This window comes from Adiantum capillus-veneris, chromosome 2 (genome assembly GCF_014529385.1).
Source record: "Adiantum capillus-veneris isolate H3 chromosome 2, ASM1452938v2, whole genome shotgun sequence".
Lineage (NCBI taxonomy): Eukaryota > Viridiplantae > Streptophyta > Polypodiopsida > Polypodiales > Pteridaceae > Adiantum > Adiantum capillus-veneris.
The window spans coordinates 124,967,339-124,984,021 of NC_140932.1; the positions used below are offsets into that span (position 1 = coordinate 124,967,339).

The 16,683-nt window shown below is 48.8% G+C and overlaps 1 protein-coding gene across 1 annotated transcript in view; it reads right to left on the reverse strand.

Moving 5' to 3' along the window:
- Window positions 1-16,126, reverse strand: part of LOC147463548 (anaphase-promoting complex subunit 1-like) — a 57,107-nt gene extending 40,981 nt beyond the window's left edge. The window contains exon 1 of the mRNA XM_086489574.1: window positions 16,056-16,126. Within this exon, the coding sequence (XP_086345700.1) occupies window positions 16,056-16,115 (60 nt within the window). The 5' untranslated portion in view covers window positions 16,116-16,126. The remainder of the gene's footprint in view (window positions 1-16,055) is intronic.
- Window positions 16,127-16,683: the final 557 nt, after the last annotated feature.

Sequence of the window (16,683 nt, forward strand, 5' to 3'; positions counted from 1 at the left end):
CCACACCTTCGTCCGAGGCTCTTGAAACTGAACCTGTCAACACATCCTTTCCAATCTACCCAAAGTTGCATGGGCTCTGGTCAATCTAGTCTCTGCAACCCTCCTCAATGAAAATGCTCGCCTACTAAAAACCACTCCAAGGTAGGTATAAGCATCTGTATACTCCACCGTCTCCTGGCCGTATGTGAATGCGGGCGCTGACCTCCTGATCCACTGTGGTGTGGTATTAAATACCATGACCGTGGTTTTACCAAGGTTGACGGACAAACCACTCTCCTTGGCAAACCTGTGCAAAGCATCCAAGTGACGTTGCATTCCCTCCGGAGAGTCGGAGATCAACACAATATCATCAGCATATAACAATAGTAAAATCCATGTCCTTCCAGCTGTGTACCTCTATCACCGTCTCTCTCAATGTAGTAAGAAACCTCATCCAGATACATACCAAATAGAGTAGGAGAGAGTGGGCAACCCTGCTTCACCCCAATAGTGGAGTGGACCGATGTGGATAGACCCTCTGAGGTGCGTACATGCCCCACTACTGACATATATAATGCCATGACCCCCCAGATGAGCTCTGTGGATACTCCCATTTACTGTAATCTGCGCATCAATCTAGCTTTGGGCACTGTGTCAAATGCTTTGCGAAAATCCACAAAGCTACAATAGATCCGTCTCCCACGTGATCTGCCCCTCAATGATGGCTTTGAGTGTCAAGATATGGTCAAGAGTAAAAAACTCCTCCTAAACCCTGCCTGCGCGGCTGCGCGTATCCCCTCACTACTCAACTGCTGCTCAAGAATAGATGCGTACAACCGTGTCAATGTAGAGAGAGAGAGAGAGAGAGAGAGAGAGAGAGAGAGAGAGTTAAGGTTGAGCTGGTTTACTTTGAATTCAATCCTTGGAGCCAGTTTTTCTGGTTAACCCTAGGGTTAGCGAGGGGTTTGAACAACACGAAGTCTACCTCTAGGTCATGCCTCAAGCTTGCAGCACTACGTACACACAGAGAAATGAGATGAAATGTTATATTAACGTCTTCAAAAGGCCAAAGTGACCTATGAGACCAAAAAGTTACAATGTGGTGGATCTGATACGAAGTCAGAGTAACAAGATGACAAAATAACAAAATAAAATACTATGGAATCATAACCTGCTAGGTGTGAACTAGGCAGCTAGCTGGGATAGCTAGATCACAAGAGATCTAGCATCGGTCGCTAGTGAATCTAATCAATCTTCTCCACGGTCAGTAGTCTAACTGAGCGTCATGCATGTCGGGCCAAAGTGATTCGAATCCTCTGATGCAGCCTCCGTCGATGCTATGTAGTCCTTTGCAGTCGTGGGCGTCTGGATTTCCCCAGCTCGATCGCTCGGTCGATCAGTGTGCCTTTGGTGTGAGGCGATGAGCTCTGCTGTGGTAGTAGCTCCTCCGAGTGTCAAGTGGCAGCTCTAAAGAAGTTTGTGATCTGTCTTTGAGACTAGCTAGCCTCTCCTCTCATCAATCTCTCTCTGTGTCTACGCAGCTCAAGCAAAAACAAACCCAAGCATCTCTGATCCTCGTATCGCATGACTCTGGAGAGTGGTCCAAAGCCCTCTCTGAACAAGCAATGGAAGCGGCCTCGTATCTCGTAGTAGACGGGGCAGTGGCATGTGTAGTGCAACTCTATCTCAAGCTTGATGTTACACAAGGGGCATGTCCTGGCCTCTGCTGGTACTCCAATGTATCTCCCAGTCTCGATCCGCAGCTAGTGTGAAGATGTGCGTATCTGGCCAATAGCACATCGTATCCCATGACACAAGTGGGTGAGAGAGAGAGAGAGATTTTTGTCTTTTCTCGTTGAGTTAATTGATTTTGCAGCATCTATTTGTGTGTTGCTATTGATTTCTCGCTTGGAGTGTCCAAGCTTGTAACAATGTATCACAGCTTAGAAAGATTCTTCTTCTATGGAGGATCCAATCCCTTCTACACCACACATGGATTCTCGCGGAGAATCTGATAGAGACAACACTTCTCTGCGAGGAGGTGAAGAAAAATTGAAACCCAGAGCGGGAACTAAAGAAACAAACGGAGATTTAGGCAAATTTCTATTGGGAAATTTTTCCAGAGCGGAGTACAAACGTCAATTGCAGGTTGACACGTGTGTAAAAAGATTCATGAAGTGCTCCCAGAACCGGAAATATGTGAGGCATTTGAAGACTTACCCGATGGATGAGATTCACTCGAGATGGCGAGAGGCCATTGATTCTCCTCTCAAGTCGGGAAGGAAACTAAGAGACAAGTTGAGTGCAAAAAAGTGGAAACTATACTCGCAAAAAGAGCTGGACAAAGCTCTTGAAAGGAAGATGAATCAGATAATGAAAGGCTTGAAGCACTCTCAGAAGAAGAGGAAATTGGCAGATTTCCCCGATTATTTGGACCGGAAGTCGATTTTCGGGGTGGCAAGCAAATCCAAGAAGCGTGCTCATTTCAAGGATGACCCAGATTTTTCTTCGTCTTCAGAGAGTTCTGAAAGTTCCTCGTCCTCTAGTTCAAGCGAGGATGAGAAAAGGCGGAAGAAGCAAAGAAAAAGCAACGAAAAAAGATTTCTGAAAAATTCTAGGAGGCATGGGAGGCCATCTAGCAGTTCAGAGGAGGAGAGCTCATCCTCTTCTGACAGTGCACAGATGAGCAAGAAGACCAAGGAGTTCAAGGAAGGGGATCAAACCGACCATTTTGACACGTTTATAGGCTACTTGAGGTTATACAACAATTTAACGTCAACTTCTCAGGACGTCAGTTCTAGGAATGCTCCAAGGTGCGAAGGGCGGCATCTTACTTGAGAGGAAATGCACAGACATGGTCTCCTTTGTTGTCACGCAGAGAAGCACCTACGAAGTGGGCAAAGTTCAAGAAAATTTTCACGTCAACTTGGATATAAGAAGAAGATGAAGAAGATGTCATCATGGCTTGGCATCATCTGCGAATGATTAAGAAAGACACACTGGATGACTACTACCAGAGGTTTTGGGATACGTTTTTGCCAATGTCCTCGTTTTGCAGAGATAGGGAGAGGTGGTTCTAGAATTTGGGGGTCTCGTGAACACGGTAACAAGATAGTGAAGGGGGGATTTCCAAAAGTAGTGCCACCATCGGTCAAGGATTGTGGATGGTAATAGTGTGGCACGGAAGGGATTCTGTTTAAGCAAACCAAGCAAGAAGCTCCTCATCTGTCGAATGTTCTATGCGTTGATCAGGGTTGGATTAGTCAAAGAGGGAGATTTGTTGGATATTGGGATCTACTCCGTCTTCGAGCTTGATGAGCCTCATACGATGACTTGAACTAGATAACTCCCCAATCATGCAATACTTTTGAGTGCTGTAGCCGGGGAAAACCTCATGCCACCCGTGGAAGTCGTACCACTACAAAGTCTAATTAGAAGGTAAAGTCTTGTACCTGCAAAGGAACTTGTTCCCCAAAAAGTTTTACAACGGATCGTTGACAAGGTCGATATAAATATCACATGGGTGATTATCATGCACAATGGAAAGAAGCATATCCAAGAGGCTCATTGAGAGATGCATATCCGAGAGAACGCATGATGTGGATGCATGAATACTAGATAATGGAGCATCAATTACCCAAAAAAAAAGAACATCCTCCTCCGTGGGCCATCAATGTCTAGCCAGCTCGTTCTTGATAGTATGACTAACAATGTGAAGCATAAAAATTGCTCCCAAAGTTCGACCCAAGGGAAGAGACCCTAGGCTATGAGCTTGGGAAGCAATGCATTGCTCTACATCTTGAGCTCACTGATACTCAAGCCTCCATCCTCCCTCAAAATAATAATTCTATGCCACGAAACTTGAGGAGGCGTGTCTCTAGTGCCATCGAAACCAACCCATAGAGAGAAGCACACGAGGCACCACAGCTGAGATGAAACCCCTAGATGCAACGTCCAACTGGCAGTAGTAAACCAAGCCGTCACAAGTACCTGGTTTGTGAATCATGGCCCTGCCAGCAAGTGATAAATCCATACAAGACCAATGGATAGCTTCCGGTGGATGGACATCAAAACTCCCCAAATTGCTACCATGGAGACACATAGACACCCACCTGCAATCCCCAGTAACGCATGTCCGACTCAAAGCTAGCAAAGTGAAACCATCTAACCAGCCCCAATGGCACACCTTCTCAACGCCCAACTGAAAACCAAAAGACTTGTACCGACTGATGACAACGCCACTGGCCAAACAAAATCCAGTCTATGGTGCATGATTGAGATGCGACAAGAAGGGCCCGTGCACTAATCATTTGTGCCAATATTTCACACACAGAGGACACAAGCGTGACAGGTCTCCCCTGATAAAGGTAGGAGGTATCACCGCCCTTAGGTATAAGAGGAATCCGCCCATATGACATAGAGAGAGGCATGTCACCAGTATCAAAAATGTGTTGCAAACCCTGCAAAGGACGGCAGATATATCCCAATACTGCAAGAAAATTGACAAATCAAACCATCCTCCCCCGGATGCCAAGAGCAGCATCATGCATCTCTCTAATAGAGAAAGGTGCCATCAAAACCTGACACATAAACATATGACCAAACCTCCTCTTTGGCAAAAAGGAAAATGCATCAGTGACCGGCTCAACAATAAAGAGTGAAGTAGAATAATCAGAAGCAATATCTTATGTGCTTTGGTGATCCAGGTCGACACCAATGCATGGTAAGTGAAGTCCGATTTCTCTTGCAATAAATAAAGAAAAGTCTATCTAATCTCCACCTCTCTCTCCCCCAAGAAACGTCCTTTAGTAACTTTGCCACCAAGCCTTGCATGTAGATCTTTGTCCATCATCTCCTCAAGAAGATATGCCAAAACCAAGACTGAGTAGCGCATCAATCGATGCATAAATGGGCATAATCCCAACAAGTGTGTCTCCAGTATGTAGTGAGAGCTAGATGGCTTTGCCTGGCATCAAAGAACCATAGTCATGGACATAAGGCAGCCACCTAGGGCCCACAGATATACATACATCCCTAGTGCGATGCATAGGGCCAACCCCAAGCTCCTAGAAAGTAAAAGTTGCACGAGAAAGTAGATTGCCTCAATGGCAAGTGCCAAGAATGTGTCATGGAGAGCTTGTGATCCTACACAAGAATAGTTTAAATGATAGTGCGACACCCCATATCACCACATTTAAGTGTATGAAACCGAGGAACTACAATGTCATAGATACATGTAATGTCGTGTCTGTTTGGTCCAAAGCTGTTGAGACCAAACAACCAAAGGTGAAGCATCTACATCCGATGACAAAGGGCCATAGAAGTCCCCCTATGACAAAAGATCCAATAGTCAGATACCACTTTGAATAATAGAAAAATGGACATTGGAGAGCCTCAGCTACAATTTTCTTGGATCACTCTCTCATAGTCATAGGAGATTCAAAAAGATGCATCAACAAAAAATACTAGTGACAAGCAGAAGCAGCGACGATGTCTAGCCACTCCAAAAAAATACTAGCGGCAAGCACAAGCAACCTTGTGTGTCTAGCCATGGTATGTCCCCAATGCATCGAAGTTACAGAGAGGGGAAAAGATCCTGTAGTAGAGAGAGTATAGGAATTTGACTACAGAGTGTGTAACAATGTCAGTCTTTGTAAATAATTAACTTATTTACTACAAAATAATTATTTAATTAGTTGTGTCCACATCAGGATAGAACTAGTAGTTCTAGGGCCTCAAGTGTGCCTAAATGCGGGCACCTAGGGAGACCCTAGCGAAAAATTCCCTGAAGCCTTAATGATTGGGAATCGAGCCTTCAAAAAAGGTAGACAGTAGCCTCAGATTTTAGGCTCAGAAAAATTATGCGCGTCAATGCGAGCACAGGAATGAAATGGGGTCCTTAGAATAGTTACCCTAAGGCCTTCATTATTTCTTTAATAAAGCCTTAGGATAAGCAAGTAAAATTAATTTTAATTATTTGTGCCCGGACAAATGAGCAGACGAGTGTGAACAGGTAATGCAAGAGCAGTGCCTATGCAGCGTTGTGTCCGGAACCTTTAACGTTCTCATGGGTAGAATTAATGTTAAAATTTGTGAGTTAGTTGCACATTATTTAAGTGACTTGTGAGCTTTTAAAACTTAAAAGTTGAAAAGTTTAAAGGAAGTGTGCCAAGTGCCACAATTACCCATGCAAGCTCTCTCTCTCACCCTCCCTCATCTCCTAGCGCCCCCTCCTCTTCCTCCTCTCTATTTAAGAGCAGCACCCCTCCCTCTTGGCAGGTTCGCAATGCTCCTAACCCCCCTAATGTGAGCGTGCTCTAGGCGGTGGAGCTCTCCATTAAAGCTTGAGAGTAGCCCCTTGTGACATATGTGGTAGCTTTGAGCTCCCATTGTCTAGAACAAGGGCTCTCACAGCCATAGCCACCTTCTTGAGAAGTTTTTTCATGAGAAGCTGCAACACACGCTCATTTCCTAGAGTGTAGTGGCTGCAAATTCTCTATTTTCAGCCCCTAATCATCTCAATTAGGGCGATTTTCAGAGCACTCGTAGAATCTCAGCCTTCTCTACTTATCCTACGCATACAGAAAGTTTGGCGAAAAAGGCCTCCAATTCGGCACAAGTAAGAGTTTCAGGTTATGTGCAAAAAATTACAGCAAGCATATGTGTGCGTTTTGCGTGTTTCTCTCTTGTGTTCATTGCAGGAATGATTAAGTATGAAAAGAACCAGTTAGCAGAAGATAGACTCTCTTCTTTGAGAGCTTCCGAGAAGGTTTGTTGGAAGATAGACTCTCATTAAAAGAGCTTCCAAAATCTCACAGAAGAGAGCAAAATCCTCTTAATAGTTAGAGAGTAGTTTTCTCACTTTCAATCAGAAGCAAAAATAGAACAATAAAGAATCAAGGGCAGGCATTTGCCCCATTCCTGTGCTTGTAAAGATTCTCCCTTAGTAATAAAGATATTCTCTTTATGGGGGGGACCAGCCCATCTTCTAGTGCCCAATGATGTGTCAAAACTTTTTTCTCAGTTCTCAGTCCTCTTGAATATATGAATTTCATTTAAATGTTAGTTTACGCTTCCGTCTTTGTGACACTGTGCCTTTGCAATCGACGGAGAATTTATGCTCACACCATGAGAGGTCCAAGGGAGTCACCACTGCTCCGCATATGAGTACTCTTAGGTGGAGGAACAAATCTACAAAGGTCGCGGGATTGAGAGTGGGGGAGGAGTGCATATGAGAGGTACTGACTAGGCAGTAGGAGATGAAGTTGAAATTTTCTCTCTTCCTTTTTGGATTGATTTTCTAGTTCCTTTTATGAACCCAAAAAGCACCCTGCTTTCAGTTTTTTAGAAAAAGTTTTGGAGCTCAAGGTCTGTATCTAATACACCACCCTAGGCTCAGGGACAAGTTGTTGGGATTACTGAAACCGGCCTGTTCAATCCAAAAAGGGCGGTAGACTTTAGACTTAAACCTTATTTGCTTTCACCCATTTAATTTGTCGCCCACTTTACCTGTACTTTCAAGACACAACAAAGGGGAAAGGGATACAGGCTGCTAGGTTGCATCTGTATGAGAAGACCGACACCAGACTGGCCCCTAACTTAGGCGCCCCTTTCGGTATTTCTTTATTGTTTAAAAGAGGGAATAAACGTTGTGGTTCCTTACAAGCTGCTCCGCACAACCTTGGCTGAATTTCAACTGTTCTGGCCCGATTTCGGCAACATAACTATACTAGAACCCTTCACGGTCAATATTCCCACGCATTGAATGACTTTCCCGACGCATACGGGCACTTTGCAAGACCTGGCAAGAATCTGCAGCACGCTGAATTCTCTGTTTTCAGCCCTGAAAATGCGCCAGATCACCTGTACAGCGGTCCCCTCGCGTCCCCGAACCTCCTGGGGGTATTAGGGTTCGTTTAGGGCCAAAACCCTAAACCTGCAAAAATACACAGCAGGCTGTAATTTACTGTTTCGGGCTCCGTTTCACGTGCCGATCGCATCCGTAGCAAGTCCTTGAGGTCCCGCACCTGTAGGGCTACTTGCCCTTTGAATCGGACGAGATTTCTGGCGTGAAACCTCTCCGAATTCACTTGTACCTGCAGGGGATTAGCCGCTAGCTAATCCAGTACCTGTGCAAGAGGCTCTTGCCTCGGCAATCGCGCATTACCCCACACTACTGTACATTGGTCAATTGAAAAGCCCACTAGTGGGGCATAACATACTGCCATAGGGGAGAGAGAGGGCAGTGCGTAGCGTGCAGGGCATCACTCCTGGCACCGCATTGTACATAGGAGGGAAAGGAAGCACTCCATAGCTCTTACAGGAAACTTGAAAATGAGCTCACAGCTGAAAATCACGTTTTTGCCTTCTCTATAAGTAGTAAACTGGCCTCGGAGTGCCAAGTGTCACTCATTTGTGCATTTTCCCGCTTTAGACCCTCGGGTCTAAAAATATCTCACCTACAGCCTCTGTTGACTTGGCCACAGAGTAACAAAATGATCCCCATGTCAAACTGCACGTACTGATGCGAAGACATTTTCAGGTCCCAAAATAGCAGTTCCCTAAATTTTAGGAGATGCTGCCATTGTATCTTTCTAGGTCATCCGACCCTCTTTGTACACTGCAGCCACACCCAGAACTGAAATGTAGCCTCTGTAACAAAGGATTCCAGTTTGGTTAGTCAATGACCCCACTTGGCTAACCATAGTCCTTGTCCAACCTTAGCGCTCTCTTGCCCTCAAGCCTGGACTCCCTCTGAACAGTTCCACACTAGCTATGCAATGCAGGGCAGTTAGATTTCCCGAGGGGCGTTTTCCAAAAAGTGGAAATAAATAAATAATCGAAAAGAAATCAACAAAAAAGATAGATAGTAGTCACACACTGGTGACAATTACCTACAAACATATCCGGCTAGAGTTGCAACGATACTTGTGCATCCACACCGAGAGTGCAAGGAGCTCTTATAGAAATACATACGGGGCGGGCCACCACCTCTCTGTCCAAGGAGAAGTTGAGAAATTATGGTTGTTTTAAGTGTCACATACGGTAAAAACGCGCTCGCTGCTGCTGCCCCCCCCCCCCCCCCCCTCGCCATCGTTGCCCCCCAACGCGCCCCCCACCACCACCGCTGCCACCTAGCCCGCTCCCTGTCCCGCTGCCCGCCCGTCCTTCGCCGCTGCCCCACTCCGAGAGTGCAAGGAGCTCTTATAGAAATACATACGGGGCGGGCCACCACCTCTCTGTCCAGGGAGAAGTTGAGAAATTATGGTTGTTTTAAGTGTCACATACGGTAAAAACGTGCTCGCTGCTGCCCCCCCCCCCCCCCCCCCCCCCCCCCCCCCCCCCCCCCCCGCCATCGTTGCCCCCCAACGCGCCCCCCACCACCACCGCTGCCACCTAGCCCGCTCCCTGTCCCGCTGCCCGCCCGTCCTTCACCGCTGCCCCACTCGCCTGCTGCCCCGCCATTCGCCTCAGCCCACCAGCCCCGCCTCCCAATACCTCCTATCCCGCCAGCCGCGCCTCGCATCCCCGGTTTTCAGCGCTCGTCTTCTTTCTCGACGTACTCGGACGCAGAAGGCCTCCTCTCGTCAACGACTCTTCGCCTTCTCTTCACAGCAGCAGACACAGATGGAGGCTCAAGCTCCGCCACAGAGGGACTCCCCCGAAGCCCCTCGCCCGACCCGTTGAGCCCACCATTCGACTTGCTCTTTCACCGACAGAGCAAGCGAGCCTAGCCGCAGAGATAGAGCGCTTGCAGGCGACTTCTGTCATCTGCAAGATTCTCAGCTACGTGACCTTCTCCAGGCCCGCCTTCTTGCAGAGGTGGGCAAGATCTTGGACATTTAGATCCTCGAACGAGGCTACTATCAGATCGAGTTTGAGACCTCCGAGATGGCGTCCAAGGTCATCCCCATGAGCCCCTTGACTATCCGAGTAGTTCGAGCCCACTTTCGACAGTGGAGACATGGTTTTGACCCTGCTTCAGATGTGTTGGTAGAAGAGGTAGACATTCCCATCTCCGTCTACTTTTCAGGTTTGCGGAGGGAGTACCTACCACTTTTGTCCAGGATACTCAGCGATTGGGATTGTCCTGGAGACACCTCGCACGGAAACCTCGGTAGCTGCCAATGCGGCCGGCAATCCCTCAGTTCGCGTTCTGGTTAGGGATACTCACACTCTCCCGAAGGTCATCCTCCTTCCTCAGGTGAATGGGGGTTGGTTTAAACAGAGCGTGGAGTATTCGGGCCCCCCGAACCAGTGCTTCATTTGTCGACAGATGGGCCATCTTGCGAAGGCCTGTCCACGGAGGAGGCCCCGACCTACGTCACAGACTCAGCCCCAGTCTGCAAGGGCTGGCCAGCAGCCGCAGGCAGAGACAAAGCACACAAGCAGACCCACCCTCCGAGCTTGGGGCTCCAGCGGAGGAGGGATGGCAGTAGGTTCATGGTCGACGCGGGCAGGGGCCACAGCGATAGCCTGGCACTCAAGAGTGGTCCTCAGCGCCTGCCCAGCAGCAATGGGTTCCCACGGGGAACCGATTCGGTCCTCTCGATCAAGACGAGGTCCTTGCTCCAGCCCCCACCTCAGCTTCACCCTCGACAACTCCTCCTCCCCCCTGAGTTCCCCCCCTCCCGCTCTAGTTCCACAATCAACTCAGGGGGCAGGGCCATCTCCGGCTGCTAGGAGATCTCTTGGCAGCGCCTTTGCCACAAGTCGCTTGGCGAGAGAGGGACAACCTTCTTGCGACCCCCTCTACAAGTACAGATGTCTCCCTTTGCAGCACTCCCTCGAGGTCTGACGAGCTTTGACATTCGACGCCGATGGGACTTCTTTGCCTATAACTTTACACGCTTTCTCGGCGACTCCTCCTCAGACCTTGAGGCAGCCTGCTTCAGGGTTCATGTTCTGTTCCTTGCAGCCAGGGGGATAGAGGCCTTGGACTCAGCAGTTTGCTTCTCTTTTCCCCTTTGCGGCAGGGACCAAACTGAGTGGACCCTCGACTCAGTGTTGGGAGTGGTTGCATACACACGCCCTAGAGTTCTCTCACCACATGGGAGATCTAGGAGTTACAGACATGCTTTTGACTCTATGGCCATTGGCTAAGTTTGCAGTGACTCCTCCAGATGCAGCAGAATGTAGACACATTGTGGTTCACTTCTTTGTTGATACTCAGTGCTCGCCATGCAATGTATACATTCATGAGAGGTTGCTTTACGTACAGCTCGGGCTACTTGGGCTTGGGCCAGACACTCTTTGCAGTCACGCCTATCTAGAGGACGCTCGGATGCAGATTACTCCCAATACAAGCCAGCCTCGAAGGTAGCACGTTTAGCTGCTGCGACAGCATCTATTCTTTCTTGCTCTCCATGAGGATCGTCGCATGGAATGTGCAGGGACTAGGTGGGCCCCAGTTTCAACGTCATAGGGGCCGACTACGTCAAGAGATTCAGCGTTGCCTTGTGGGAGGAGAGATTGATCTCCTTATGCTACAGGAGCATCATCTGTGTGAGAGCCGCATTAGACGTTGTGGTCAGCTCTTGCGTGGACGATATGATACTTTTTGGTCAGCTGCTTTTGGACCTGGAGTCATCCAGGGTGGGGTATGTATGACTATTGCGGATTCTTTGCAGCAGGCCATTGTGGGCAAAGGGATTATTGTGTCAGGCAGGGCCCAGTGGATCACTATGCAGGTTCAGGGTTGCCTTGTGGGCTTCCTGAACATATATGCGCCCAATGTGGCGAGTGCACGAGCAGGGTTTTGATCACAGATTGTTGAGTCTCTTCCGCAGGCAGAACAATGGTGCATAGGGGGTGACTTCAACATGTTGGAGAACCCTTCTGACAGGATTGGTGATAGCCATGCTATTGTGCATGGAGTTGAGCTGGCAAATTGGGAGAGGTTTTGTATGACTTGAGGGTTTCGGATGTGTGGCAGCACTCTAGCTTTGTGAGGCCCCCAGACAGCCTGGCCTTCTCTCGTTCGGACCGCAGAGTGGGAGGAGTGAATCTATCGCGGATAGATCGCTTCTACACTAGTGACCATTTCTGTGACTTGGGTGCGAGAGTTGGCATTCTGGCAGGGACTTCCTTCTTGAACCATGCACCAGTGATCCTCACAAGGGCAGATAGACAGAGGAGGGGAAGCACGATGCTTCGCATCCCTAAGAGGGTCTTGTTGGACTCTGCACTCCAGAGCGAATAGAGGCTCTCTGGACAGAGAGCTTAGACATGCAAATTCTCCTGCTAACAGAGTGGCCTCAGGACTAGCTCAGCTTAGTCGCTTCTTTCTCCGGGAGTCTTTGGCTCGCCTAGCTGCAACGAGAGAGGAGGAGCAGCGTCTCAGACAGGGCGTTGCTTCCTTGCAGAGGATACAGGAGCAGCATCCAAACAGTCCTTGGTTGGAGGAGCAGTTAGAGCAAGCTCGCCAGGAGCTGGTTAGCACAGAGAAGCGGTGCCATGAGTTTGCTTTCCATCGACAGGCATCTCAGTGGATGCAAGTGGGTGACAGTGGCTGGTGCTTTCTTCGAGGCAGTGGGACCTCGGCATACGCATGCCAAGGTCAGTCAGCTGAGGAGGCCCGACGAGGAGCGACGCACAGCCTCAGTCAAAGCATCAGGATGCATGCAGGGAGCAGGTGTGGGCACAGATGCCTTGCTTGGTGACTGAAGAGATGCGTCAGAGGCTTGAGCTGCCACTTCAGCTTGAGGAATTGCACACGGCTCTTAGTGCACTCCCCCGTGGTTGCTGTCCAGGTGAGAATGGCAAGACTCCTAGTTTTTTCTTGGAGTACTCGGACTTGCTTGGCCCAGATCTCTGTAGTGCTTTTCAATACATCTTGCACTCAGGAGAGATGCCTGACAGCATGAGTGAGGGTCTCATCTACCTCATTCCCAAGGAGGGTGGCTCCTTGGATGAGATTCGACAGTGGCACCCCATCACCATCCTCAACTCAGCCTACAAAATTCTTGCCAAGGCTCTGAGTTTGAGGATCTAGCCACTGCTAGAGAGCCTTATACATGGGACTCAGACAAGTTTTGTCAAGGAGCGCAGTATCCTTGACAACATCTTTACTTTTTGGGAGGCTTCTACCGTAGCACAACTCCGTGGTGAGGATCTGGTGATTCTTCTTCTCGATTTTGAGAAGGCTTACGACAGAGTTGACAGGGACTTTCTGGAGGGCACTCTACACAGGATGGGCTTCTCAGATGCTTGGATCAGAGGGGTGTCAGCTTTGTACGGACGGCACACAGTCAGGTACTTTTGTCAAGAGGTAGAGGTGATCGTTTCATGCTCACACGTTCGGTCAGACAGGGCTGCCCTCTTGTTCCTTTCCTCTTTCTGTTCTATGCTAAGGCGATGAGCAAGTTTTTGGTGTCGCAACAGGTTGGTTTACGGGCCTTAGCTCTTCCTATTTGGGGAGATTAACTATTGGACACTGAGTTTGCTGACGACTCAGCCTTATACTTGGATGGCGAGGAGGCCACCCTTCACAGCTGTGAGCAGGCTCTTGAGACCTTCTGTTGTGCATCTGGCGCACTGATCAACTGGAGAAAGCCAGTGGATTTCTCGGTTGGTAGTGCTCCTATACCCGATTAGATGCAAGGGGAGGGTTTCAAGTGGATTCCCCCAGGGACTGCAGTTCGGTACTTGGGCTGTCAGGTTGGTTTAGACCTATCTCCCGAGCAGCAGAGCAGATTGCTTCCCTCCTCCTGTCTATCTGGAGGAAGTTGCTACATTGCAGCTCCGCACGACTTTCTTTGGCTGGCAGTGTTGTAGTGGCCAACCAAGTGTTGTTGGCCACTATGTGGTACATCACTTCTTGCTCGATCTTCTCGAGTTCTTGTATCAGCGAGGTAGAGAGGCTGATCAGGAACTTCCTTTGGTCAGGGCGTGACACTCAGATAGCCCGAGGGCTTGGCAGGTCATCACTCTTCCTTGTTCACAGGGAAGGCTTAGGATCATAGACCCAACAAAGCAAAGCAGAGCCCTTCCTGGGAAGTTCATCGTCCGAGGACTTCTTCCAAGTGAGGAGCCCTTGAAGGAGTTCTTGCTACAGCGGCTTCGTGCTAGGGTGCCTCACGCAGGAGGCCCATGGCAACCTTCGACCAGATGGATCTTCACAGAGATGTGCAGAGTTGGTTTGAGCAGGAGATTGGAGGACCGCTTCGCTGTGGGTTTGCTTCGATCTTGGAGCACTTGCGGCGAGGCTTGGAGCAGCGGCAGCCTACTTGCACGGAGGAGCACCTGCGACAGCCCCTTCTTTGGAAAACCATGGTTAGCACTCAGAGAGGCCACCTGGTTGGTAGTCGGCATCATGTTTCCTGGGGTGCCATGGTAGCGGGTCCAGCACGCTCTTTAGGTGACTGGTTACAGTTTTCAGGCCTATCAGAGGAGCTACAAGGCCTTCAGGTACTACAGGGGATGAGAGGGGTACAGAGCATGTGCCAAGAAATTTCAGAGGTAGTACCAGCTGAGTGGCTCACGCCTCTTGAGTCAGTAGCGCCCACATGGATGGGAGTCTTCACACGACTGGAGGTCCTCATCTCTATTCCGGCTTGCTCAGAGACTGTTCCTTCCCTGTTTTTCGAGCTACAGGGTGAGGGACGCTTACAACCAGTTGCAGCAAAGCCCTCGCAGGTGGCAGAGTGCTGTTTTCAGAGGATCTGACTCGTGGGCATCTGTGGGAGGACTTGTGTCATCGATCTTGACCCAGCTGCTCTTGAGATTGGACATTGGAGATTGTGGGCTTGGGAGTGCTGTCCACTGGCACGAGTACAGTGGGATCCTGGAGAGTGGCTATGGAGGGACCCTTTCTCTTCTGTAGACCACCCAGGTGTCCCTTTCTTTCAGTACACTGTTCGGCTGGGACGTCACATTCTGGCAGAACAGAGAGAGGCTCACCCTGCTATAGCACCTCATTGGCAGGAGGAGGGTCTCACAGCTAAGTTCTTGGCAGCTTTTTGGGAGATATTGTGGGACTCCAGACAGCCGAGGCGAGTCACTTTGTTTCAGTGGCTGGTCGCACACAGAGCTACAGCAGTTGGGAGCTGGCTTGTGCATAGTGGCCTCTCGGCCGCATGCGCAGCTTGTGACCATCTTGTGGAGAGTCAGTGCCACTGTGTTTGGGACTGTCCCGACTCCCATGGCCCAGCAGGTGTGGCTTCGTGTTCCTCGGCTGATGCCTGCTCTCTCCATGGCTCAGCAATACACTTGGGGGACAACTGCTTGGTCCACTCTCACGGGCCCGGCACTTCAGTTTGAGCTATCTTCCACCAGCAGGATGATAGTGATGCAAGGGGGGTGACCTACACTCCAGCCTGCCACAGAGCTTACTCCACAAGAGTGGTGCAGTGAGAGAGAGGAGTGTTGGGAGCTCATCAGTGGCCAGACACTCTGGTTCATCGGCGGGTCCGTTGCTTCCGCATCTTTGAGGCTCGCCCTGTACCACCAGCAGAGACTGTTCCACACTCTCAGAGGACAGCTCAAGAGACTTCAGGGCAGCTCCGACTGCATGAGAGAGCGTAGAGAGGCCTTCCTCCGACTTTGGCATCCTGGGCCTTTTTTCACCATGGTCCAGGGTGTACTCAGATGGCACTACTGTCCACTTGTGTGGCTTTTCCCTCCTCCCATTTCTTGATTTAGCCTTATTGTACATATGCAGTTTTTTCATTGGGAGTCTCCCCATCATGGTTGTTGTAGCCCTCTCTCGAAGAGGTGGTTGTAGCCCTATGGGCAGTTTCATTAACTAATAGAAGGATCTTCTTCTTGGAAAAAAAAAAGTGTCACATACGGTATCACTGCTGGCCCACCCAGATTATAAATGTTCACCTGGATATTCCATTAATATGTAGTCCAAAGAGGGTGGATCAGAAAGGACACCTTTGCTTCACCCAAACGCTGTTGACAACTACATTCAACAAGATGACAAACTTTTTTGCTATTTTCACAAGAGTTTTGAAAGACGCATTTCAATGGCACAAACATACCAATAGCATTTATGGTGAACAAAGAAGCAAATTGTAATCAACATCATTCAAGAGTTTACCAATTGGTGATTTTTCCCAGAACAATCATACCAGTAAAATTTCTGTTGTAAGACGATGCGCAGATCCTTGATACAAAAGTCCTACTGCCATCAACGCCGCAGACTGGTAGGACAGAAAAACACAAATGCTTTATATAGCACATAAGCACAAGAATTGCACAGTTGTTTCAGGAGATCGTTGATTTTCTGACACAAGCTTGGCATAATCAGCACACCATATATATACAAGTACACATCATTTATCAGAACGTGTGAAATTCTATTGAAGGTTAGGGAAAGACAAGCACAATCATGAACCAGCATAGCAACAAACTAATTGACACACACAAATCAGATGGAAGTCTTTGCAAAGAGAACAATAACTGAACATACTATATATTCATCAGGTTTATGACACATTTTCTTTGAGAAAATCAAAAAATGATCCTACCTATGATAAAGAGAAAAACGCCATTAGGGAAAGCTCACCTATGAGGCAGAAACACCACAAAAGAAATTATCCTCACAATAGTCTTTGTTGGCAGACAGGAACCCAAGTAAGTGGCCTGTGCTGCCAAGGCATAGGACTACTACACTCTCCCAAATAGGACTACTACACTCTCCCAAATACAAAGAAACGCCTCACATCTGCACTGCATACCCTCAAAGCTCCCCATTCT